The 25,435-nt window shown below is 52.0% G+C and overlaps 1 protein-coding gene across 3 annotated transcripts in view; it reads left to right on the top strand.

The window, feature by feature from the left end:
• Positions 1-25,088, top strand: part of MYCBPAP (MYCBP associated protein) — a 34,913-nt gene extending 9,825 nt beyond the window's left edge. The window contains exons 1-19 of one of the 3 annotated variants that reach the window (XM_014833637.3): positions 7,031-7,174; positions 12,843-12,970; positions 13,576-13,735; positions 13,881-13,984; positions 14,834-15,017; positions 15,245-15,360; positions 15,682-15,832; positions 16,743-16,858; positions 16,953-17,068; positions 17,548-17,659; positions 18,197-18,386; positions 18,903-19,090; positions 20,082-20,228; positions 20,723-21,130; positions 21,558-21,679; positions 22,379-22,494; positions 22,971-23,116; positions 23,284-23,454; positions 24,865-25,086. In XM_014833637.3, coding sequence (XP_014689123.3) covers positions 7,129-7,174; positions 12,843-12,970; positions 13,576-13,735; positions 13,881-13,984; positions 14,834-15,017; positions 15,245-15,360; positions 15,682-15,832; positions 16,743-16,858; positions 16,953-17,068; positions 17,548-17,659; positions 18,197-18,386; positions 18,903-19,090; positions 20,082-20,228; positions 20,723-21,130; positions 21,558-21,679; positions 22,379-22,494; positions 22,971-23,116; positions 23,284-23,454; positions 24,865-25,002 — 2,859 coding nt within the window. In that variant the 5' untranslated portion in view covers positions 7,031-7,128 and the 3' untranslated portion in view covers positions 25,003-25,086. Of the gene's footprint in view, positions 1-7,030; positions 7,175-7,265; positions 7,408-12,842; positions 12,971-13,575; positions 13,736-13,880; positions 13,985-14,833; positions 15,018-15,244; positions 15,361-15,681; positions 15,833-16,742; positions 16,859-16,952; positions 17,069-17,547; positions 17,660-18,196; positions 18,387-18,902; positions 19,091-20,081; positions 20,229-20,722; positions 21,131-21,557; positions 21,680-22,378; positions 22,495-22,970; positions 23,117-23,283; positions 23,455-24,864 lie in introns of those variants that run through there. The other 2 variants (XM_014833636.3, XM_044744846.2) reach the window with 2 other exon arrangements.
• Positions 25,089-25,435: the final 347 nt, after the last annotated feature.

Raw genomic sequence — 25,435 nt, 5'->3', positions numbered from 1 at the left:
TTCATATTCAGTTTTGATTTTACATACTTTATACCTATGCATGTGTATACATATATTATACATAAGCATTTATGTGTGTGTTGTTTTTAAATCTTATTTTCATGCTTACTTTAGAGATTTTTAAGAAATGAAATGGGTTTCCAAGGCTCAAATTGCATTTGTTTCTGAGGCCTCAATTGAGTTTTAAGTGCAGGGCTGCCTTGTGGCTCAGCTAGTCCACTCAAGGTCAGGCCTGTGAGAGCAGGATGCTCGTTGACCTTGCGGTTGAAAGGTCTGAGATTGGGGCGTAGCTCTCTTGCTTACAAACTACATGACCTAGGACAAGACCCAGGTTGCCAGATTGGCAAATCAAAATATACACCTAGTTACCTTTAAATTTCAAATAAAATAATGAATAAGTATTTAGTGTATGTCCCAAATATTGCACAGGATGTACTAATACTGAAAAAAAACACCTTCTTTTATCTGAAATTCAAGTTTAACTGGGCATTTGGGGTTTTATCTGGCAACCCTAGACATGACCCTTAATTTCTATAAAAGGAAAAGAGTTCTTGAGTGGAATCATATTTAATTCTCATAGCTCCCTATTTTTGCCAAAGAAGAGGCTCACTCAGAGAGGTTGAGTGACCTAGCCCAAGGTCACCCAGTTAGAAAATTATTGAGCTAAGGGGTTTGCCCAGTGGTGCAGCGGTTAAGTGCACACGTTCCGCTTCGACGGCCCGGGGTTCGCTGGTTCGGATCCCAGGTGTGGACATGGCACTGCTTGGCAAAAGCCATGCTTTGGTAGGTGTCCCACATATAAACTAGAGGAAGATGGGCATGGATGTTAGCTCAGGGCCAGTCTTCCTCAGCAAAAAGAGGAGGATTAGCAGTAGTTAGCTCAGGGCTAATCTTCCTCAAAAAAATAAAATAAAAAAATAAAAATTATAAAGTAGAGGAAGATGAGCACGGATGTTAACTCAGGGCCAGTCTTCCTCAGCAAAAAGAGGAGGATTGGTGGCAGATGTTAGCTCAGGGCTAATCTTCCTCAAAAAAAAAAAAAAAAGAAAAAGAAAATTATTGAGCTGAGATTGTAACTCGGGTGTGTCAAGTTTGGCACCCTCTGCTAAAATGGAACTCAAGACAGATAAGCAGCGATCTGTCTACGGATAGCATGGGAGTCAGAAGCTAACTTGGTAACCATAGAAGCTTTCATTAACTGAAAAGGAATATTGAAAAAGAGAGCTGGAGAATCAGATTTGAAACAGTGTTCATATAACTCTGTTTATATTAATTTCCTATTGCTGCCATAACAAATTACTGCAAACTTAGTGGCTTACCCTATGACCCAGCCATCCCATTACTGGGTATCTATCCTAAGAACCTGATATCAGATATCTCAAGAGTCCGTTGCACCCCTATGTTCATCGCAGCATTATTTACAATAGCCAAGACGTGGAACCAGCCTACATGCCCAGAAACTGATGATTGGATAAAGAAGATGTGGTATATATACACAATGGAATACTACTCAGCCAAAAAAAAAGACGAAATTGGCCCATTCACAACAACGTGGATGGACCTCGAGGGCATTATGTTAAGCGAAATAAGTCAGTCAGAGAAAGACGAACTCTATATGACTCCACTCATAGGTGGAAATTAGTATATTGAGAAGGAGATCTGATCGGTGGTTACCAGGGAAAAGGGGGGGTGGGGGGAGGGTACGGAGGGGGAAGTGGTGTACCCACAACATGACTAACAAAAATGTACAACTGAAATCTCACAAGGTTGTAATCTATCATAACATTAATAAAAAAAAAAAAGAAAAAAAAAAGAAAAAAAAAAAAAGGGATGCTGTAAAATTGGCCAAATTGGGGGAGAAAAGAGTATATTATTGTCATGACCAGAAAGACAAAATCTATAAAGCCTAAATGAGATATAAAGAACATCAATAATTAATTAATAATACCTCAAAAAAAAAAAAAAAACTTAGTGGCTTACCCACATTTATTACCTTGCAGTTCTGGAGGTCAGAAGTCTGAAATGGCTAAAATCAAGGTGTCAGCAGAGCTGTGTTCCCCCGGGGGCTCCAGGAAAGAAGCCATTCCTTGCCTTTTCCAGCTTCTAAAAGTTGCGGCATTTCTTGACTCATGGCCACATCACTCTGACCTCTGCTTCCATCATCACATCTCCTGCTCTGACTCTGACCCTCCTGCCTCCCTCTTATAAGGAGCCAGTGATTACAGTGGGTTCATCTGGAGAATTCAGGATAATCTCCCCTTCGCAACATCCTTAATCACATCTGCAAAGTTCTTGTTGCCTTGGTAAAGTAACAAATTCACAGCTTCTGGCGATGATGATGTGGACGTCTTTGGGGAGCCATTATTCTGCCTGCCACACTGTCTAAGAGAGAAATTATCTAGTGGATTTGAGTGTTCTGAGCGTCAACTATAATCCCTTTCTCTGTTCAGTTTTCAGAGTACTCACTTTTTTTTGCTCCTTACATTGATCCTGGGAAGTCGATTATGCGGTATTGAGCCCATTCTGTAAGGGAAGTAGATGAGACTCAGAAGGGAGCATAGTGTCTGGTCACACAGCTAGAGAGACTTGGGCCCAGGGCTTTTCATTCAGCACCCCTTGCCCCTGCTCCCACCACACACACACACAGCCCACCTCTTAGTTCCTGGCCATGTGCCACTGGAACAGGGTTGTCACTGGTGGAGTGGGGCAATTCCTCAGGTTCCCCCGCCACTCACACAATCTAGAGCAAGAAGCCCCCAAGGTGAGCCAGTTCCCTTGGGCCTAATTCTGACCTCAGCAAACAGCCTTCTGACCAGGACAAGGAGGGAGGGAGGGAGAGAAGGAGAGATGGAGATGCAGACAGAGAGCCTTCCTTTTGGTGGAGAACCTTGGCACAGAGCCCCAGAATTCAATGTCCATCCATCTTGGTACGTCCTCCACAGCAGCCCAGGCAGATGGTCCCAGGACCTGTGCGGGAACTCCTGCACCAGGAGGGAGCTCTGATTCTTAGAAAAGTCATATAGCAAATCTCACAGGAATGTGTCGCTGCAGTTGATGGTTTTGCCTTTAAGCACTGCTGCACAGGAGGAGCCGGGCTCTCTCCCTGCCCCACAGATACTGGAAGGCAGCCCCGTGAACCCACTGGTGCTTCTCCGGGCTTCCCCCACCCCTATCCATTACTGATGGCCCACGTGTGCCAGACATTATTCCAGGAACTAGGACCCAGCTGTGAATCTGACAGGCAATGCCCTTGCTCCCCTGGAACTTACACTTTAGTGGGGGCAGACAGATAGACAGACCATCCAGAAATGTGGGGTAAGGATTCTGAGGGTAGCAAATCAGGACAAGACTGGCCCTGTCCCCACTCTCAAGAGGAGGGAGATGGCCTAGGAAGGGGCCACACTGAGACGCAAACCCATGTTTTGCTCCGAAGCACCTCTGCCCCTAACCCTACTGGATGTGGCCTCTGAAAAACCTCCCGTGTGTCCTTCTCCAGAAGAGAAGAAGAGCAGTTTGAACCTGAGGGTGCTGCCCAGAGTCTGTGAATCATCCCTGAGGCTGAGGTCCGTCTATTCTGGGAAGAGCATCCAGCTGTGGCCTGACTTCAGGGCCAAGGAGAATGTGAGACTCCTGCTGCGTGTTGGCTGAGCTAGGTTCTAGTAAGAAGGGTAGAGGTGGATGCTTCGTTTAAGGGGGGGGAGGGACAGCTGGATTTGAGGGGAATGAGCCAGATGTGGAGAGTGAGCCAGGTATGTGTGGGGATGGCCAGATGTAAGAGGGGGCAATGCAGACAATAGGGGAGGGAGCCAGGTGTGTGCGTGGAGGTGAGACAGAAGTGGTGGGATGAGCTGGGAGGGGGGAACCAGAGAGGAAGGGGGTGGGCTAGATGTGAGGGGCTTGAGAACAGACTGCACCAGCCTCAGGCTTTGGGAGGGTGGCTGTCCTGGAAAGAGATGACGCAGCTTGTGGAGGAAACACACTTTCTATTGAGGGAGGCTGTTTAGCCTCTGCGAAGAGCAGCTGACAACATACCCAGCCCCTGGCTGGGTGGAAATAAACAGAGACATGAAGCAATATTTGATGTCGTGCCCTCTGTCAACCCAGCCGCCTCCTCCTCCCTGGGCTCGAGGAGGTTGGTCAGAGTTGCTGAGCTGGGAGGAAACTGCCAGCGCTGTGGTGGCCAATGATGCAGTTCCCTAAACTTGTGCCTTATCACCTCTGGGCCTTGGTCCTACTGTGTCCCCATATGGAGTGCCTGCCGCCTGACCTGCCTATTGAACTCATCTCTAGTGTCCCACCCCAGATGCCTCCTCCTCTAAGAAGGCTCCCCTAATACTCATTCTGCCATTACCAAGGTGTGACTGCTCACTGCCTGCTGAACACACAGACTTGGAAACACTCTGAGATGACTCAACTCTGTGTTTAAGACACACTGACCTCAGCCCACCCCAACCCAGGGCACACGAATGAACTTCAGAAAGTCCCTGGAATCGAATGCAAAATCATGTGCAAAATCAAAGGCGCAGATGAAAGGATAAACAAAATGTGGTATACCCATACAATGGAAGATTATTCAGCCATAAAAAGGACTGAAGTTCTGATACACACTACAACATGGGTGAACCTTCAAAATGTTAGGCTAACTGAAGGAAAGCAGATACAAAAGGCCAGATGTGATATGATTCCATTTATAGGAAATATCCAGAATAGGCAAATCAATAAAGTCAGAAAGTAGATTAGTGTTTGCCAGGGGCTGGGGGCAAGGGGGAAAGGGGATGTGACTGCTTAACAGGTAAGGGTTTCTTTGGGGAGGAAGAAAAAGTTCTGGAACTAGATAGTGGTGATGGTTGCACAACATCGTGAATGTACTAAATGACACCAAATTGTATTTGTTAAAATGGTAAATTTATGATACGTGTATTTTACCACTAAAAAAAAAATCCAATGCAAATTTCCAGGGAGGAGGTTCCCAGCTTTGATCAGATTCTCAAAAGGTTAAGCAGCTCTGATCTGGTTCAACACCTTCATGATGCAGATGAAGATGCTGAGGCACAGAGAGGGGATGGACCTATCCAAGGTCACACAGGGGCTGGCAGCAGAGCCCAGGCAGGTTGCTTACCTGCTTGACCATACACCTCTCCCACAGCCTTCTTCTCTTGTCCTTTAACCTCTACCGACCGCCCCCCCCCATCCCCCAATGGCCTCCAGGCCTCCGTCCTGCTCCCAGCCAGGCTTCCCACAAGCTGTGTAACTTCCCGAAGTTAGAAGACCTTCTGGAAGCTGGGTGCATGGATTAGAGTTTCTGAGTGTTTGTCTCTTGCTCCAGGGTAGACGCTGAGCTTCTAGAGGGCAAGAGGAAATGTTTCTGACTTTCCTCCCTATCTCGCAGAGCTCCTGTGGCAGCCATGGCCTTGAGCTCTCCCTATCTCCCTTTGAGGAAGAGCTTGTGTTCACCTGCAAGGAGGGCAGTTAGCCAATAGCCTCTAACGAACATTCTTTGCCCCAGAGGTCCACATTGGCTTGGCGCAGACTTTGTCAGATCTGCAACACAGTCCGAGGCTCTCCCAGCCTGGCCCCGCTCCCTTCCTTTTCGTCTTTCCTAGGCCTTACTGCCGCCCCCACCCCTGCTCACAATAAACCTCTTGCACTCTTATTTCCATTTCAATGTCTGCTTCCCGGAGGGCCCTGGTGACACAGTACCTAGCCTGGTGTATCACAAGCACTCAGGACATGGAGCAAACTGAACTGGGGACTGCCTGGAGGGTGGAAGGAGCCTGGTGCCTGGGCCTCTGTGAGGAAGAGAGGAGAGGCTGCCCATGGAGGATGTCTCAGTCATAGGAAGAGTGAAAGTCTACATGCACGTGGAGAAGGGGCCATGCCCCTGGGAGAGGCGCAGGAGTGGAGAACACTGAGGGAGCCCAGGGACCGACCAGCCTACTGGCATCCTCCCAGCTCCTCCCTCTGGGGCCAAATAGGGCAAAGCTCAGAAATGGCCCAGGAGACAGGGTCCAAAGAGCCCTGGCCTTGTACTTGGAAGAACCAAGTTCAAACTGTGTTTCTTGCTAGTCAGGTGACTTTACACTCTTCTTGGCAGATCTCAGTTGTTCCATGGGTAAAATGGGTACAGAGTGCATCTCCCCAACCCCAGCATGATACTGCGAATTGACTGAGAAGACACTACAGTTTATGGAAGGCACCGTGTTGGGTAGTTTAAATGCATACTTCCACTTAATCCACAGTGGCCCTATGTGAGAGGCAGTTTGACCTCCATTTTATAAGTGAGAAAACTGTGGCTCAGAGAGGTCAAGGGACTGGCCTAAGAACGCACAGCTAGCAAGCTGGCAGAGCTAGGATTGGAATCCAGTTCTGTCTGGCTCTAGAGCCCCTTCATTATTCCACACACAATTTCTGAGTGACTACTGTGTGCTAAACTTTGGGTTGGGATCGGGGGAAAGGTCAGGTTGTTCTTGCTCTCATGGAGTTTATATTCTTACAGCGAGCCTGACAACAGACAACCGCATACACAAACAAAATAATTCCAGAATGCGTTAGGGCTCGGGGGAAAAAATAAACCGGGTGCTTTTATGAAGGGATAAAAAAGGTTTCTTTAAATTGGGGAGTCAAGGGCAGCATCTCCAAGGACTGAAACCGACCGCGTGAGAAAGCCCCAAGTCGCCAAGTCCCCAAGTCGGGGTAAAAGCTTGGCTTTTTTGGGAAGCGATGGAAGGCCAAGGTGGCTGCAGCAAGCGTGGGCGGGGGAGGTCACCAGGCGCGTGTAGGGCATAGGCAGGGGCTACCGAGAAACTGAAATCCACGGAAAGCCATCAGGGGTGTTCAGCATGGCGTGAAGAAACGAGCCTATAGTCGCTGTGTGGAGGAGCGGAGGGAAGGCGGGAGTCGGGGGCAGGCGGGGACACAGGCTGGCCGCTAGGACACCCCTCGCCTGGCACTCGGCAGGGCAGGGCTGGTCACGCAGCCCCTCCCTCCACCTCCCCGGCGGCTCCCCGAGGCCTCGCCCCGCCCCATCTGGCTGGTGACGTCACGGCGCTCGCCGCCGTCTCCTGTGACGTCACGGTCCTGGTGGTTCTCGGGGTCCGCGCGGGAGGAGCGGCACGCGCTGATCGCAGCATGCTGAAGAAGGAGCTTTCCAAGCTGCCTCAGCCCAAGTTGTGGGGTGGGTGCGCGCCCCCGCGCGGAGCGCTGGTTGCTATGGACGCGGCGGCAGCCGCTGGCGGGCGGGCGGGCGCGCGCGGGGTCGCGGTGGGTGCCGCCCAGCTTCGTTATCCCGGGTCCCCGCGGCGCAGGGCCACGCTCACAGCCCGAGCGGCACCATGAAGTCGCTAAAGAAGGAATCCCGCCTCAGAATCCCTCCAAACAGATTGTTGGAGGCCGCCGAGAATATGAAAGGTTGGCGCTGGCTGACTTGGGCGCTCAGGAGAACCCGCCAGGGGCAGGGGTTCTGGGATGGGATTCACGACACGGGGCCTAGAGGATAGGAGTGACACTAGGATGGAGGCAAAGACCATGGAGGAATGGGGTACGGGACAAGGCGTACTCCTTACCTAGAGATGATGGACAAGGCGGAGACCCCGGAAGGGACGGGGCACGGGGCACTGGGGCCTTGGGAGTGGGGACCTAGGTAGTGGGGAACTGATGGAGTCTGCAGGGGTTATTGTTGGGGCGATGGCCTTGGGCAGGAAGGCATAGGAGACCCCTACCTCGAACCATATCTGAGGGGTGCAGAAGGCAGGATCCCTGGGCTGGGTGGGGTGCGGAAGAGCCAGGAAAGAGTGTAAGACTAGAAGGGCCCGGACCTGGAGTCTTTGGGAAAAGAAATTGGGGAAAGAAAGCAAGACACATGTTGAGGTGGTGAAACCAACAACCTTGGTGGGGTTCTTTGGGGGGGGGGGTGTCACCTAAGAGTCCTGCTGGAAAAACCCAAGTAAAGTGTCTAACTTGGCCAGTTCTGTTCTGACCTTTTCCCACCACATGCCCTTTCCAGCTGGATGACACCTGTCCCGCTTGTTTAACCTGGAGACGGTCAGTAGACATGACTGCTTCCTGGCCTCTGCAGCTACCCTCTGGTTGCAGGTGGGAGACCCCCAGGGTGTCTGACAGCAGACTGACCCCCATGGACGTGTTTTCATTTTCCACCAACATCCTCTTCCATCTTTTTTTGTTGTTTCCATTTATTGAGGGCCTGCTGTGTGGGGGCTGTGTTTTGGGCAACAAGGCTGTCAAGGTGTTAGCTGTGGACCCCTGCCCTCGAGAAACTCAGAGTCTGGTGAAATCTTGGAGGACTAGCCAGACAAATATAAATGCTGCGATACAGGCATTCCGTACAGGTTAAGGGGGCTCAGAGCACCTGACCCACGCCATGGATGGCAGAATTCGGGGGGAAGGTTTTTGAAGAAGGTGACATCTGTGGCCGACAACACACACACACAAAAGGAGTGGTGTGGTTCTCCAGGTCTAGGGAGCAGCATGAGCTGAGGCATGGAGCTGTGGACTTATGTGACATTGGTGGCCAGGGCGGAGGTGGGGAGTGTGGAGGAGAGGGAAGGAGCCAGAGGGGCCTGCACAGGCTTTGAGGGGACCAGCCTCAGAGTCATGATGAAAGCTCAGGGTGAGGCGAGGGGCAGGCCTGGAGTCAGCAGGGGCCCTGGGAGGGCCTGGAGCTTAGTCGCTTTTCAGTATGGCTTTCTTTAATGCTTCTTATAGTATAAAAAAGTCCAATTTTGGCTGGCTTGAGATGCTGTTTCATGGTATACTTTTTAACAGTTAAGAGAGAAAGAGAAAAATCGCTGGTCTCCTTTCCCAAGGGCAGTCAAGGGCTTTCCTAGCTGCTGCCTCCTGCACACCTGGTTTCTGGAGATCTTATCAGATTTGAACTTTCTACTGTAAACAAATCAAGGAAAAAATTTTCACTCTGTATTTATTTTTAATAAGAGGAGATTTAGTTTGTTATATAGCCCTTGAGTTAAGAGCATGCAGTGGGATGAGGAGGGAAAAAAGACAAAGTGTTTAGTTTAGCATGCAAGATATTTTTCCCCCATAAACATCTCAGGGGAAGTCTCTAATGTAGTAGCATGATATTTTCCCCCCTCCGTATAATATAGCTAATCAACAAAAGTAATCTTGTGCTGTGTTTCTCCAAGGTCTCTGAATGATAAGCAAAAAGGCAAACAAATATTGTGACTGTAAACCTGTTTAGGGACCTGAGCCCTTTTAAATCTCAGGTTTCTCCCTACTCTTGTTGCTAAGAAACCAGGAAGACTCCGGGCAGTACCAGGTTCCCCTCCCCCATCAATTAAAGCTCGGCCCTGGCAGGGACAGTCCTCCCTTGGTTCCCCCAGCGAAACTCTGAAGTCAGAATTTCCTAAAGACCTTAATCAACACTAAAAAAGAGTAACGTTTAGATAAAACAAGAAGCAGAAAAGTAGAAGCCAGGTTTCTTCGTCCTCTGTGGTCCCCCACCCCCCACCTGAGCGCAGTGCTTCCAGCGGCCTGGCCTAGCTCCAGCAGGGGTGTCACCTGACTGCTGCGATAGGGCTCCTACCTCCCTCTCCAGGCACGTGCAAGGGGGCTGTCCTCTTTGACCCACTCACAGCTGTCAGGATCCAGGGAGAAATGCCAGCTGTATGGCTCCCCAGGAGCCCCACTCAGCCTGGGTTTCCAGACCAAAGAACAGGAACGAGCAGGGCCTCTGTGGGTTTAGTAGCGAGACATACCTCCACCCTGTGGAGTCCTCCTGCAGGTCCTGAAATGACCCCCACAGGATCTTCCTTCCTCCCCGGTCTCCCCAGCTTGCCCCTGCCCCCACAGTCCAGCAGGCTCCCCCCTTTGGATGAATCACTGAAATGCTGCTTTCATCACTCGCTCTCCTGGACCGAACCTCCTTCCTGCCAACAGAGGAAGATCAGATGCCCAGCCTTACTTTACAGAGCCATCATGTCCTATTTCCCTCTCGTCCCCAGTATCATCCCCTACCTCCCCAACAGCCTTCTGTGTCCCCGTGCCTCACACCTGCTGGGCTCAGCCCTGCCTCCACCTTTCCTCTGACTGTGACCTCACCTGGAACACCACCGTCTGCTGCTCCACCTGGGCAAAGCCTTCCTGTCCTTCAAGGCCTGACTTAGCCTGTGAAGCTGCCTCTGACCCCTGCAGCGGCTCTTCCAAACCTTCCTTTAGAGCCCTAAACTGTATGATCCACATCCATCTCCTCCTCTTTGATGTGTCACCATACCCATTGCCTGTGCCCCTAATTTAGGCCTTACGTTATGATTGGTGTGTGTTAGTGTCTGCTGCATTTTTCAGTTCCTCAAGAGAAGGAGCTATATTTTAACCTTTTACAGCATCTTCTCTGTAGTGTATAGCACACCGAAGGTGCTTGGTAAATATTCTCTAGGGTGAATTGAAATTTAAAAGGGATGCATCATTTTTAGGAGTACTTTCTTACCTACAGCGCACCAGTCCCTGTGTGCGGTAACAGCATGTATTGCACCGCATTCAAGAGAACCTTCTCAGGAAAACCTCAGACCCAGGGTGTCACTATTTCAGAAATCTTCAGCAATCTTGAAGGTTTATAAATGTACACGTGGTAATTATATACCCACCAGCAAAAGGCACGCATCTGGAGATGTTTCATCCCTTGGGAAGGTGTAAAACCAGCCAAGGTGATGGACAGAGGAAGCAGATGTCCTAGAAAATATAAATAGTACCAAAATATTTATAAAAGCAGACCTTCGACTGGCTCCAGTTCTCCCTTGGGCTGCCACCAACTTCGATGACTATGTAGAAGGGAGAGGGGAAGTCAAAATGAAAACCCAAGGCGGCACGTCCACATTGGCGGTGGGTGGGACCAGAACACGGGGTCCAGCCGCTTGGCCCGTGTGTGTTTGTGTGGATGCAGAGCCATGTGGCCCACTGACAGATGCTCCTGAGTTTCTGCTGACCCCAGGGCTGAGGAGGTGCACCCTGGCCAACAGACTGAATTTAGCGTTATGTTTGGGATGATTCTGGCTTGGGGTTTTTTGCCACCAGCTATGTGGGCATTTCCTAAAAATTAGTTTGCCTTTGGTAACCAAAACACCTGCCCTGATGTTTTAGTGATATTGCCTCTTAAAAATTGAAGTCCTGGGGCCAGCCTGGTGGCACAGCAGTTAAGTTTGTGTGCTCCGCTTCAGCGGCCCAGGGTTTGCTGGTTCAGGTCCTGGGCATGGACCTAGCACTATGTATCAAGCCATGCTGTGGCAGCATCTCATATATAAAGTAGAGGAACATGGGCACATATGTTAGCTCAGGGCTAATCTTCCTCCAAAAAAAAAAAAAAATTGAAGTGCCGTAAGAAGCAGTGGACGAAACCAAGTTCTGTTTTCAAGTCCCTGAACGCAGGACTTAGGTTTTCTTTTGATGATTTTGTGTAGGGCCTTATATCAACCCATTCTGAAGCAGAGGGCAGCAGACAGGAGGATACCAGCCAGAGAAATGAGGTGCATTTGAAACCGTTACCCCACCTCTGAGGGAGGCAGGCAGGGCTTGTGTCCCCACTGAAGAATAACTCGCTTCTGCCCGTGTGTTCTCAGTGCCGGGCTCCAGCATGCTGCATGAGAGACACAGGCTCCGATCTCTGCACTTTTCTCCAGTCCTGTGAGCCACTGTCATCGTCAACCACTTCATTACTACAGTAGACTCTGGACAGTCTCGGCCTCAGTCTGGGGCCTCCTAATCCATTCTGTACTGTGTCATGGCCCACCGGGTAAAGACCCGAGTCCTTCACACGGCTCACTAAGCATTTCGTGATAGGGTTCCTAGTTCCCTCTCCAGGCACTGCCCCCTACCTCCCACCTCACTACACTCCAGCTATTTTAAAAATACATGCTTTGAGTTCCAGGAGCGAGCTGCGTTCTCTCTTGCCGCCAGGCCTCTTCATGCTGGTCCCTTTGGAATGCCTGTTCCCCATGCCCTTTCTCTCATTTAAGTTCTCTTCATCCTTCAGCTCTCAGTTTAAACATCGCCTCCTTAGGAAGCCCTCCCTGAGCACCCCACACCCCGGGCTGGGCCCCCCGGATGCTCCCGCAGTAACCCCAGATCAGTCTGTTTGACAGTCTTGTGTCCCACGGGCATGAGTCTCTGCCTTATGTCCCTAGAGCCTAGCAGAGTGCCTGGCATATAGAAGATGCTTAAACAGTATTTATTAAATGAAAGAATGTGAAATAAATGGTCAGCGGTGAATGTTCTGCTTCTCCCAGAGCATCTGCATTTTAACCAGTGTCTTAAGAAACCCGATGCCTTCACCCGGAAGAAAGGATCAGTGCCAGCAATGGAGGAGGCTGGGAAGGCATCTTGTCCAGTTGTCCCAGACCACTGTGCATCAGAGTCACCTAGGGAGTTTAAGGAATACAGCTCCCAGGCCCAGCTCCACGCAGGAGCCAGGAAGCTGTATTTGTAAATCTCCCCGGAAGATTCCGAGGCAGACATTTGACTAATATTTGGGAACCACTGGCTTAGTCCAGCTTCCTTTTTTAACAAAAGGGAAGACTGAGGTCAAGAGAGGTTAAGTGACATACCCAAGATTGTCCAGCTTTTAAGTAGCACAGCCTGGAATGAAACGTCTTCTGGTCTCAATTCTGGAAGTCTACGGAAGACTCAGTCACTGGCAGGCCAGGGGTGATATTAGGAGGACCTTAAAGAGAAAAGTCCTGTCACCCCAGGAAAGTGCTGCCCAAGCTACCTTGGTAGCCTCTGCTGTCCATCCATGTGGCCAGTCTGCCCCTCCCCCGCAGCATGGAGTCTAATATCTATCTATTTTTAAGTACTTGTAACTTTCTGCTTCTCTTCAGATAAGAAGCGGGCAAAGGTAACTGAGCAGCCCACGCCCCCCATTCAGGAAGAACCTGAGCCTGTTAGCAATGTCCTACAAGGAGATGACATCCTTGCCTTGGCCATCAAGAAGGAAGACTTGAGGAAGGTAAGGATGAAGTCCAGGGATGCCTTACGGCAGGAACGTTTCCCTGCCAGCCTGTGTGGCCTAGAACATCAACCATGTCCACTGTCTCCATCACCTCCCTACTTATAGGGAGTGTCTAGTTCCATGGAAAAATCCATGCAACACAAATTCTTTGCACTTTTGCCTCTAAAGGAATTTACTATGTTTGCTTGAACATTTTTGAGATTCGAATAAAAACCACAGGGGTAATGAGATGATGAGGTATCTTGCTTTCTATGGAGGCCAGAGCCATCATCCCCATTTCACAGAAGGGAAAGTGAGTTTAAGAAGCACGGTTACAGATGTGGATAAAGCTGCTGAACCCGAACCCCAGGTGCTACCTGGAAGAGGCACCCGCTTCTCAGCGAAACTGTCTGGAAGCATAAGATACTATTTTTTCCTCCAGGACATTACTAAGTCTCATGCTGTTACACAGGCGTTTCCTCAACAGAACATATGGACAGAGCTGGAGAAACAGATTGGTCAGCCTTCAGGAATTCCACCAAGAATTAGGACGGAGGAGATGGGTGGTTTTCTTCCTCCTCCTGATCTCAAGTGGAATTCTCCTCTGTTTTGTTTCTTTTTAGCAACACATTCCTCGCCTTATTGAAACAGAAGATAAACCTGTCATTACCCAGAAGTTTATCATCCGTAAATTCAAACCCAAGGATTCTAGGAAGACGATCTGCCACTTAGTAGCACATCCTGCTACTCCAGATGCAGCCACAAAGCCGCTGGACTACTCTGGTAGGCCCAGCCTTGGCCCTGGCATTGCTGGTCTCTGAAGGATCAGCCTTGAAAGAAAGCAGGGTCTCCATCAGAAATTAACCCCTCGAGTTGTTTACATCTGCTAGCTACAGCTTGTCTTTCCTCCTCCTCTTTTGCCCCCCAGGTCCAGGTGACAGCTTCCATGGCAGTGACCAGATCCTGCCCCACCACATCCTGGGGAGTCTCGAGGACTTTAAGAGAATTGCAGTTTCTCGAGGGAACATCCAGGTGCGTTTGCACAGAGCTGCCTGGGTGAGAGAGGTCACTGTGGTCATTTCATCTCAGTCCCTGGCACAGTCAAGCGGGGCGGGGATTAGAAAGGCAGTCCAGTCTCAGGGCCCTGGAGTCTGGGGTGATAAGTGATTTCCCCCTGAAACAGTGAAGCCACCTTAAGCTAGCTTCAGCTGAAGTCAGGAATGCACCATAAGGATACAGAGGTGCCTCGAGGAGCCCAAAGGCGAGTGCGTGCCTGGCTCCGGTTAGACTGAACCCAGAAAGGCATCAGGGCGCAGGGCCCACACTCCCTCATTGCCCTCTGCTCCTCTGTGCATCAGCTTCCTTTTCCCTTCTCCCAAGACTGGCCTGCTCTGCTCCTCAGTCCGCACAGTGGAGGAAGGTGCTTCCCACAGCTCCCAGGGCCACGTGAAGAGTCTGCCTGTCTTTCCGACTTTCCCATCATGCAGAACCATTCTCTGTCTCTCAGTCCTTCACTTCCCTGCTTCCAGGCAAAGAATCGCTGATTGGTCAGGTTCTAAGGAGGCCTGGGGTCATACAGCTCAGTCACCCTGCGGGTGAAGGTGTCAACATCAGTTGTGAGGAGGACAGACACACTGAGAGATGTTGACCACACTCTTAGGACAAAGGTTCCCATTCTAGGGGAGAGGGGACCGACAGCAGTTTCCAAGGCCCCTGGGTCCTGTGATTTGTGTTCTGTCACTTGTTACCTTAGGGTCCTGAAGAGGAGGGCAGCTCAGCAGTGTGGGAAGACGGCAGGGATTTAGGTCTCGCGAAATCTCTGCTCAGCCCCGGTTCAGCGTCTTCTCACCATCCTCTGCACACTCGTGTTGTACTTTTCAGCTGGCTGAGCTGATACATACCCCACCCTCTCTGATGACCCTCATCTCAGCTAAAGACGAGCCGAAGCAGAAAGCCCCCAAAGAAAAGAAGGCACATCTCTGGGCGCCCCCTCCTCAGCACAACTTTCTGAAAAACTGGCAGCGCAACATAGCCCTGCGGAGGAAGCAGCAGGAAGCGCTCAGCGGTGAGCAGGGTGGACCAGGCTCCCGCCTGGCCTCCGTCTGGCATCAAGGCTCGGCTGTATTTTTTCTCTCCCTCTACCTGTCCAGAGCCTGTTTGTTCTATTCACTCCCAAGCGTTTCTTAGTGGGTCCTGAAATCAGCCCAGTGATGAGGCTGACCAGTGCAGCATGCCAGGGCCCCTGTTTGTTCTGATTTGGTGCCGGGGCTGCATTCTTGGCTTTCTCTCTAGAACGCCTGAAAAAGCCAGTGGGCGAGCTGCTGATGCACACTGGGGAGACCTATAGACAGATCCAGGAGGAGCGAGAGCTCATTAACCGATTGCTACCAACACAACATGATGGGAAGGTAAGGACAGCATTCGCAAGTGCTCTGTGAGGAGGGGTCTGCACACACGGATGGGTGCCTTAGGGCACACAGTAGCGGACAAAAAAAAATCTCTCTGTTGCAAAAAACCCTCTAGGCCTTTACTAAATTATGTTACTGGTCCTATTATTGGGTGTTTGGGGACTGGCCAGTTAAGTAATTCAGCCTATGATAGTCACTGGTAGTTAATTTGAGGACAAGGACATCACAGGTACTGAGTTATTAGAATAGTCTTAGTGTTCTCTCCTAAACGCTGTCTCCAAGATGTCCAGGTGATCTGACTCATCCATCCTTCCTTGCCAGGGCCATCAGGAGACCAATGGGTTCTGGAGTCCACTGGAGTACCTGGGAGATGACATGACGGGTCTGGTAATGACGAAGACAAAAACTCAGCGTGGCCTCATGGAACCGGTCATGCACATCAGGAAGCCCCAGTCCATCCAGGCAGAGATGGGTGAGGAACAGGCTGCAAAGGAAGCAGCAGCTTGTGACTGTCCTGGGAGGCGGGATGGCGTGCTCTGCGTGAGACCGACCTGAGATCAAGTCCCATAACCCTCTGGGGGCCCACCCCCTCGTCGGGAAGACAGCAACAGAGGTGGTAGGAGAAGCGGGTGGGAGTGTGGCTGTAGGGCTGTGCTGTACGGTACAGCTGCCGCCAGCCACCATGGCCACTGAGCACCTGGAATGTGCTTGGAAGTTAGATGTGCTGTGAGTATAAGCTGCACACTGGGCTTCAAAGATTAGTAAGAAAAAATAGATTTTGTTAATAATTTTTATGTTGATTACACACTGACAATATTTTTGATATATGGGGTTAAACTATATTACTAAAATTAATTCCACCCGTTTCTTTTTACCGTAGGGAATGTGGCATCTAGAAAATTTTAAGTTACACACGTGGCTCACATTTGTGGTTGGCATGAAATTTCTATTGGGTGGCCCTGCTCTCAAGGCTGCCAGGCGGCCTGGGTTCAGCTCCCAGTTGTGCTGGGTTGGTGAACTCTCATGAGTTATTCCATCTCTCTGGCCCTCAGTGTCCCCCTTGTGAAATATTCACAGGACGGTGAGAGGGTTAAATGAGACATGATGCGTATTAAGAGGTTCTGGCCCATTGTTAAAATAAAAGGGAGCTGCTGTTATTATTTTTATTATAATTCAAAGATGTGACGGTTTGGAAGCTAATTTTGCAGGAGCCTGCCTCAGTAGGTGTGGGGCAGGAGGACTGGAGCCCAGCTGCACAGGGAAGCTGTATCTTCACCTGTCCCGGAAATGGTGCTGGGATGGGCGCTCTCAGAGCCCTTGGGAGTGGGTGGGGAAGGGGCATGGCAGCAGCCTGTGCTGAGTGTCCTTGGACCCTGCTCTAGGATTGCCGGCTCAGAAGAATACCTGGTACCGCTACACCTGGGATCGGAGTCTGTTTCTCATCTACCGACGCAAGGAGCTGCAGAGCCTCATGGCAGAACTGAATTTCAGCCAGCAGGTTGGTCACGCCTCCGTGCTCAGCCTGAAGCCAGCCCCTTAAGGTGGCATCTGTCTTCAGTCAGCTAATCTTTCCTTTCTTGGTTCCCTCTAAGGATATTGATGGCCTGGAGGTAGTGGGCAGAGGGCAGCCTTTCTCGACTGTTACAGTGGAAGACTATCCAGTGTTTGAAAGGAGCCAGGAAAGCTCCTCTGAAGACACAGTGCCCTTGTGAGTCAGGCCTGGGCCCGAGGGAGAGAGGCTGGAGAGGGTGGCTTCCCCAGCACCCACAAGTACTGAAGGGCAGGCTTCCCTCCCTGAAATCAGGGTGCCTCCATCCCAGCTTCTCTCTAGTGGCTGCCACCTCCTCCTCTAGCCCCTTCCAACACCTGTGCTAGCTTTTCTGTTGCCATCTGCTCCCTTCCAGAAACCAGCTCCTAATGGGGATTTCCCAGACATTCCTCTGCTGGTAAACAGGGCACCTCCAAGTTCCCAGTACCACACACACTGAATGGCTTTGCGTGAAGAGTCTCTGTGTGTCCAGCAACCTCCCACCTACAGGAATGGAGCAGGACGAAGCTGAGCTCGATGGGGCTGATGACACTCCATTGGAGGGCAGAGCCAATCACCTCTCCAGACCTCCTCCATGGGCTCCATGTGGCAAGACTGTGGCAGCCTCAGGGAAAACAAGTCCTTGGTTTTTCTTACAGAGACGACTTAGCCAGTTACCCTGATGTGGTCCCCATGCCTATTCTCGGCCCTTCTCTGCTGTTCTGTGGGAAGCCAGCGTGCTGGATCAGAGGCAGGAACCCACAAGACAAGGTAAAACTGTCACCCTCACCCGCCTGCTGGGAGGGCCTCCCTCGTGGGGCAATCCCAAGGTGACCGTGGTGGTCCCGAGGAGGCTGCACGGTCTCCTATTTGCATTTTCATCTGGTTGTGCATTCAGCATGTCTGAAAATGGTAACAGAAACACTAACTTGAGCCAGAATAAACTCACAAGGCTGAAAAGAGTGTCAGAAGTCACCCAGTTTGTACCTAGCCCCAAGCATGTAAATAAGCAAACCTTCTCAAACAGGTGTGGCTTTAGGAATGTTCTAAAATATTCTTCAGATGCTAAGGAGCAGAAATGTTCATCAGATACTAAATATGTTTGTCTCCTCTTCTTATGTGGATGGTGCCTCAGAGACAGCCACCCTTGGGAATGATAACACTGTCTGAGAGCAGCCAGGCCCTGGAGGCCCGGGACGTAGGACTTTCAGCACAAAACCCAGGAAGGTCCCGGCAAACCAGGATAAGCTGGTCAGCCTAGGCCGGGGCCCCCCTCAGAGACCTTTATCGTACCTCCTCCTTCCCCAGAAGCATGTCGGAATTGCTGTCCGCATGACCTTTGAAACTCTAGAAGGGGAGAAAACATCTTCGGAACTAACTGTGGTCAATAATGGCACTGTGGCCATTTGGTACGACTGGCGGCGGTGGTCCCAGCCAAACTCTTTCCAAGACCTGAAGAGAAAGAGGATGCAGCGGTTTTACTTTGACAATCGGGAAGGTACCTAGGAGAAGCTGCCCTGCACACCTGCTCCTGCCCTCAATGTCTGTGAGAAGCCATAGTGCAGCTAATGCCCAGCTCCTGCAAGTTTGAGCCCCTCTTCCCCACCTCATCCTTCCCATTTCTATGCTGAAGTGTGTCATCTCCTACCTGTTCATGTCTGTTGGGGAACGGTTGAACTCTTAAGAAGACAGGGAGGTGAGCTACCAGGGAGCATTCTCGGGGTTCAGGGACCTATATGCACAGGCCTGAGGGTAGGATGACCAGCTGTCCCTGTTTGCCTGGGACTTTCCCAGTTTTAGCACGAATAGTCCCACATCCCTGGAAACCCCTCAGTCCTGGGAAAACCGGGACAGTTCGTCACCCTATCTGGGGCTCAGTTACACGTGTCTGCATAAGCTTAGGGCTCAGTTAACTTTATATGTGCTGGCTTGGGGCTCAGTTAACGTTATACTTGCAGGCTTGGGGCTCAGCTAGCTCCTGCTTTGTGAAAACTGCTGTCTCTGTCCCTCTCAGGTGTGATTCTGCCTGGAGAAACTAAAAACTTCACCTTCTTCTTCAAGTCTCTGAACGCAGGGATCTTCAGGGAATGTTGGGAGTTTGGAACCCACCCCACTCTGTTGGGAGGTGCTCTTCTGCAGGTCAATCTCCACGCCGTCTCCCTGGCCCAGGACATTTTTAAGGATGAGAGGAAGTCACTGGAGGTGAGGGAGTCAGGATCTTGGCCCCTTTGGACACCAGATAGGCCACCCTAGTGTTCTTCCTGGCACTGCCCGCAGGGGTCTTGTTTCTCCCAGCCTAAGGGGTGAATTTTTCGCAAGCAGGCAGCTGTTCTTGGTCCGCCAACTCTTCCCAGGGCTTTGTGATGTGAAAGATGGGTGGGCAGGTAGGGGGAGGGGCAGCTGGGAGGTCTGCCACACACGGCCCCCACTGCGTTAGAGAGAAAGGAGACTGGGCCTTAAGACGCAGACTGTGTGGAAGTACTTGAGTGCAAACACAACAGATGACCCTTCGCGCCGCCACTATATTTGTTCAGTGCTGTCTGGTGCTCGCTGGTGGAGTCCTATTTAACTGGCAAGACTTCAAAACCAGGCAAAACTAGAGGGAACAATTTAATTGGCTGGCGACCTGGAGTGAGTGCGAGGTGGGAGCTGGGAACCTGCTGGCCCCAGTCAGTTCACAGCTGCCCATCTGCAGCTGTGCTTTTTGACTCATTGTGGCCTCCAAACATAAGTCAGCTGGGCCTGAGTCTACAGTGACCAAAGGTAACTTTGATGAGCTTCGTGCCTACTTTACTCACTGACTATAGGACCAGCCTCTCTCAGTCCCTTCACTGTTTCGGTGGCACTGACCAGGTGGCCAGGCCGTGTTCTTAGCAGGGCCCAAATCCTGTGGCCCCTGCCCCTTGCCCTTCTTCCTGATCTGGGGGAGAGGCTGGCTGTGTGACCTGGCTCCATGAGGGAGCAGCCTGTCCGGAACTGGCCCCTCCGCTGGATCCTTTCAACCTTTTTTAGGGAACAAGGATGTCTGGAGAGATTCAGGGGGTGTTGAGTCTTGGAATAGGGGGGTGTGTGTGTGCCAGACAGACAGTGGCAGCAACTTGACCCCTAGGAAGGCACAAAGTCCTAAGGGATATGGCTCCCCTCGAGGATGCAGCATGAGTTTTGAAAGCCTGAGCCGCCTTCCTTTCCCCAGGACAAGTTGGCTGCCCATGAAGCAGTCACCATCGTGGAGAGCGTGTTGCAGGAGCTGCTGAGGGGGATCCAGACCCCGGAGCGTGTGCAGTCACCTGTGGACACCTATCTCACTGAGGAGGACTTGTTCTCCCATAGGAATCCTCGGGTACAGGCCCAGCGCCGGCCCCCGTCCCTCCTGTGTGCCATGGGTGAAAGCAGTAGCAAACCCTGAAATGCGCCAGGACCTGTTCTGAGCATCTTCCATGAGTAATTCACTTTCCCCTCACAGCAGGCCTGTGAGATGGGTGTTATTTGTATCTTCATTTCACATGGAGGAAACAGGCCCAGAGAGGTGAAGATAGGGCCCAAGATCACTTAGCTAGTAAGTGGGTGCTTGAGAGAACAGAGCTTGACACACTCCTTCATTCAAACCTTGTCTTACTTGGAAGCCCAAATGTAAAAAAGCTTTAAGATGGAGATGCTCAGTTTGAAGGAGAAGTGGGAAGCCCCTCTGGCCACAGCCGCTCCTGATGCCTTCCTCCCTGCCTCCCCCATCAGCGTGCCCTGGAGGGAATGGGAAACCAGAGCCGGGCTGCTCAGGCTCTGGGTACCCCACACTCTGGCCGCCACATCACATGTCTTCCCTTGCCTCTGCTGCAGCTGCACTACCAGCACCAAGTGGTACAAAACCTGCACCAGCTGTGGCGCCAGTACATGATCTCGCCTTCCAAGGCCAAGGAGGCCAGGAGCGAGGAGGAGCACCTCAGCCCCAAGGCCCGGGCTGCCATGGCCCAGTCAGCCTATTTGGAGAAGCCCTCACTGAACGTCGAGTCTTCAGTGAACTTTAAGACCCCAGTCTTGGAATCCCAACAGCCCTGGCAGGAGGACTCCCGAGATTTTTTCAGGTCCCAGAAGACCGGACTGGAGGCCAGGAATTTTCCACGGAAGAGCATCATGGAGGAGCTTCTGGTAGAGGGGAGCCCAGACCTGGAGAGCGCCAAGAGCCCGTGGGAGCTGGATGGCTTTCCCCGAGCTGAGTGGAACCTCTGCTTGGAGGACTTCAGAAAGGTGCCTTCCTGAGCCTTGAAGGGGTTGATGGAGAATGGCCCTGGCTCAGCCGGGTGCTGGTGCTCTTGTCCTGAACCAAGGGAGGGCCCCAGCAGAGCCCACTCCTCCTCAGAGGCAAAAAAGTGAAACCTCAGGGCCTGGAGAAAGCCACCTTTTGGTTCATCTCTTTTTGTCTCGGGGACCTAGCTCACTGTGCAGCAGGGGCTCCCTCTCTCAGCCTGGCATTCCTTGGAGAAGGAGTTCATGGGTACCAACTTCTGAGGGAGGTCTCAGGTTCCCACAGAAGGCACCCCAGACAGACTCTCCATGGCTGTGTCCCCTCCTTGCCACATGTTCTCACTGCACCAGGCTCGTCACTAGAGGACACAGGGACCCTTGGTGTCCTGGGCAGAATGGTTGCCCATGGTCCCTATGACCCTGTGGCCAGGTGGTGATGGCACTCCCTGAGGAGAACCAGAGAGAAGATGCCCTAATCGGGCTCAACAAAGCAGCCCTGGAGCTGTGCCAGGAACAGAGGCCGCTGCAGTCTGACTTCCTGTACCAGATGTGGTAGGTGCCCCCCCAGGAGACCAGCGCCATCTCCTCCCCTGTATAGCATCAGGGCAGGCAGTCCCAGGACTCCCTTTATGCTCAGGTTGCTGAAGGACGCTGCAGACAGTCCATGCCCTGGCACCCGCCACAGCCCCTACTGCTGTCAGGGGAGCAGTCACAGCACAGTAAGCACCTAGTCTGTTTAAAAATGTTTCCTCTTTCCTTTTTCCTTCTCAATGAGCAGAGGAATGAAAAGAGGAGAAACCAGAGGGCAGTGAGAAGCGGGGCATATTCCATGGAAAGCCTCACTTCTCGGTTGTCAGCCTTCCCATCGCCTGTTTGGAACTTGCCTGGAGAGGCTTGGGGACCTTCAGCAAGGCCCTCAGAACACATCCCTGGGAGCCTCATGCTAGAAATCTTGGGCAAGGTCCGGCCCCTGCAGTGAGGCTGGACCCAAGTCTAGCTGTGGTTTCAAGCTAGCAGTTAGACTGACCCGACCCTGGTCCCTGGCCACTTTTTCTTGGCTGTGCCTGAGAGAAGCCAGATCCCCATCTGAATGCTTGCACAGGTGCCGGGGAGGATGCTGGGTGGACAGGACCATGGTGTTCCCAGGGCAGTTCATGGCACTAGCATCTCGGAAGGGAAGGACCCAAGCCCCTGCAGGTTCAAAGGCAAGTGAGGGGTGACGGCTGCTCTCCACTGTGTCTTGCCCTCCAGTTTGCAGCTGTGGCGGGATGTGATTGACAGCCTGGTGAGCCATTCCCTGTGGCTGAGGGCTCTGCTGGGCCTGCCTGAGAAGGAGACCACCTATTTGGACGTACCAGATGAGCAAGGTCAGACATTGTGCAGCCACATTTCCGCGGAGTCTTCACTATCCCTCTGCCCAGACAGCAGTGGCGCCTCAGCCATTTCTACCCCTGTGGTGGAACCTCCATTAGGTTGATCCATGGAGAAGGCCCCTGCCACCCTTTTATCTGCTGCCAGGATTTGGGATCCAGAATCAACCTTAGCGATCACCTTAGTTCAGTTCCCTTGTTTTACAGATGGAGTCCCAGAGAAGTTAAATGACCTGTCCATGCCATACGTGGGGGAGTGCAGAGCTGGGACTAGGACCCAGGCCTCCCACCCCTGTCCCACAGTCCTGTTCCACAAGGCCATGTGGCTGAGCCAGGGGCTTTACTCTCAGGCTGTGGGAATTCTCTCAAAGCTGCTGGGAGCACTGACAGCTCAAGACCCTTTGCTGTCCCGACTCCTGCTGGTGCGGTCAGCTGGGCCACAGGCCACAATGTCTTCCATTCACCTTCCTTAGATTGGAAATCGCCTCCTGTCATGGAGGTGAAGGTGGCTGCCGGGAGAGTTGGGAAGGAGGACCGGAAAGCAGCAGCCCAGGAAAAGAAGCAGTTGGGAATCAAAGACAAAGAGGATAAAAAAGGAGCCAAGCTGCCGGGGAAAGAGGCATGGTCTGGGCCTGGGGCGGGCTGGGGAGGGCATTGGGGGGCTGTGGAAGGTGGGCGGTCACTCCAGCGTGCTGCCCTGGCTCTCCCGTGCGCTGCTCTTGAGGAAGTCCCGGACTTCCCTCAGGAGCTGTCGAAGACTGTGCGTGTCCCCATCTCTCCAAGCAGGACCGGTTAAACAGCAAGAAGCACAAGGCAAAGGATGACAAGAAACCGATAAAATCTTTAAGTCGGGACAGGTTTTCCTTGGAAGACCCTGCCCCTGACAGCACCACCCATTCTCATGAGCCCATCGATCCCCTGGTCATGGAGAAATACACCCAGAGGCTGCACACCGAGGTGAGGGCAGGAGCCCAGCGCTCAGCCTTCCCCTCGCTCCCACTGCCCTGCGCACCTTCCTCCACTCCCTCCTTCAGCCCGTTTATTCCACAAGTGATAAGAGCCTACCACATCCATGATGGAAGCAGAGCGGCCCTTGTGAAGGGCATCCTCCTGTTCGAGATGGACCTCATGCATAAGTAATGCATCTAGTATGTTAGGCGATGAGCACTATGGAAACGAGAGAGACTGGGCCCGGGGAATGGGAAGGCCCCAGCCGGGACAAGTGGGCCTCGAGAAGGTGACATCAGACAAAGATTTGAAGGGGTGGCCGTGTGGACATCTGAGGAAGGGTGGCCTAGGCAGAGGGAGCGGCTAATGAGGGGAGGGAGTGGGCTAGGACAAGAGGGCAGAGAGGCCTCTGAGAGGGAGCAGGTCTTGTGGGGCTCTGTAGGCCATTGTGAGGACTTGGGGTTTTTCTGAATGAAATGAGAAGTCACACAGGGTTTTGAATGGAGGAGTGATATGACCTGGCTTACGCTTAAGTCCTTGCCTTTCTGCTGCTCCCACTGCCTCTCTGCGTTGGGTGTGTCTTGGCAGATGCCCTCCCTGGGGGAACACCGTGTAGACTGAACTTCCAGCAAGCGTAAGGGTTTTGAAATACCGGAGAGACTGCATAAGGATATATTCTTAAGCAGTAGGTCCTTGGAGATTCACCCAGGCGTGTTTTGTTGTTGTTTGTTTTGGAGGGGAGGTCCACAAAGCCATGCTCGATACATCAGTGTGTCTCCTGGCAGTGCTTTGTCTTCCTCTGGTGTGGACCGCTGGGTCATTGGGGTTGCATCATGCATTGTGGTGACACTCTGGGTCTCATCTGATCAGAAGCTCCATTTGCTGCTGGTGACATCACTGAGATTTCTGAAGGTCGTTGGAGCCTAGAAAGTGATCACAGGGCCCTGAGGACCTACGGGGCAGACTCTTCCTTGGCTCTTTGTCATTAGGAATCAACTTGCCGAGGCTTGTGTGTTCCAGCCCCACTGGAGGGGCACAGTCCTGAAGGTGTTGCATCCGTGGACCTGTGATCTCACAGGAAGGAAAGCTGGCTTCCAGGAGGCCAGGGGAGAACTGGGCCGCCCAAGGGGCTAAATGCTCCCTGGTGTCCCTGGAATTGCCCCTTTAACCACACGAGGCTCTAACGTCCCCACATGTCCAAGGGGCCAGTGGAGATTACCTCCCGAGACTGGTTCAAAAAGTAAGACTATTTGCAAAAATGCAAGTTCTACAGAAACTCACAACTTTGGTTTCTCTGCTCGCCAGCTGTTCTCTCCGTGGTGTAGACATGTCCACCCTCGTAGCCTGGTGAATGTTCCCTTGTGTGAGTGCTTTCCACAGAGCGAACCTTTGCCCATGACGTCTGTCCCATTCTTCCAGGTCTACGGGCTGCTGGACACCCTGGTGACCGACCTGATGATCCTGGCTGACGAGCTCAGCCCCATGAAGAATGTCGGGGAGCTTTTCCTCTGTGAACCTGACCCATGTGCCCGAGCGGCCTTCTGTGAAACTGGTTAACAAACAAATCAATAAAGAACTTTTATCTTTCTACCACTTCTGTTATGCCTCCATGTCTTGAATGTCAAATCTTGATGAGGTCCTCGCGTGTCCCACCTGCCCTCAGCTTCCTCTCCTCCCAGTTCCTGGAGCCGTCTAACAGGAGGAGAGAGAAACGCAGCTGGGAGGTGATGTGTGGGATGATGATTGGAAGAGCAAGTTGGTAGCAGGACAAGGTATGAATCAGGTGATGGGACAGACAGCGTCACCCCTTGTGGTCCCTGCCTCTGACCTTCCTTGGCCCACACTTTCGGGATCATGCTTCCTGGAGGCAGGTTTTCCCCAAGTGTCATCACCAAGTATGACAAAGTGTAAGACTAGGAGAGCTAGATCCCATGGGACTGGCTCCCTGAGATCCTCCCACTTGGGCTGGCTCCAAGGGCCCTGTCCCAGT

The sequence above is a fragment of the Equus asinus genome, chromosome 13 (genome assembly GCF_041296235.1).
Source record: "Equus asinus isolate D_3611 breed Donkey chromosome 13, EquAss-T2T_v2, whole genome shotgun sequence".
In the NCBI taxonomy this organism is placed as follows: Eukaryota; Metazoa; Chordata; class Mammalia; order Perissodactyla; family Equidae; genus Equus; species Equus asinus.
Note: the sequence above shows the minus strand (reverse complement) of the source record. Positions and strands in the feature narration are given on the sequence as shown.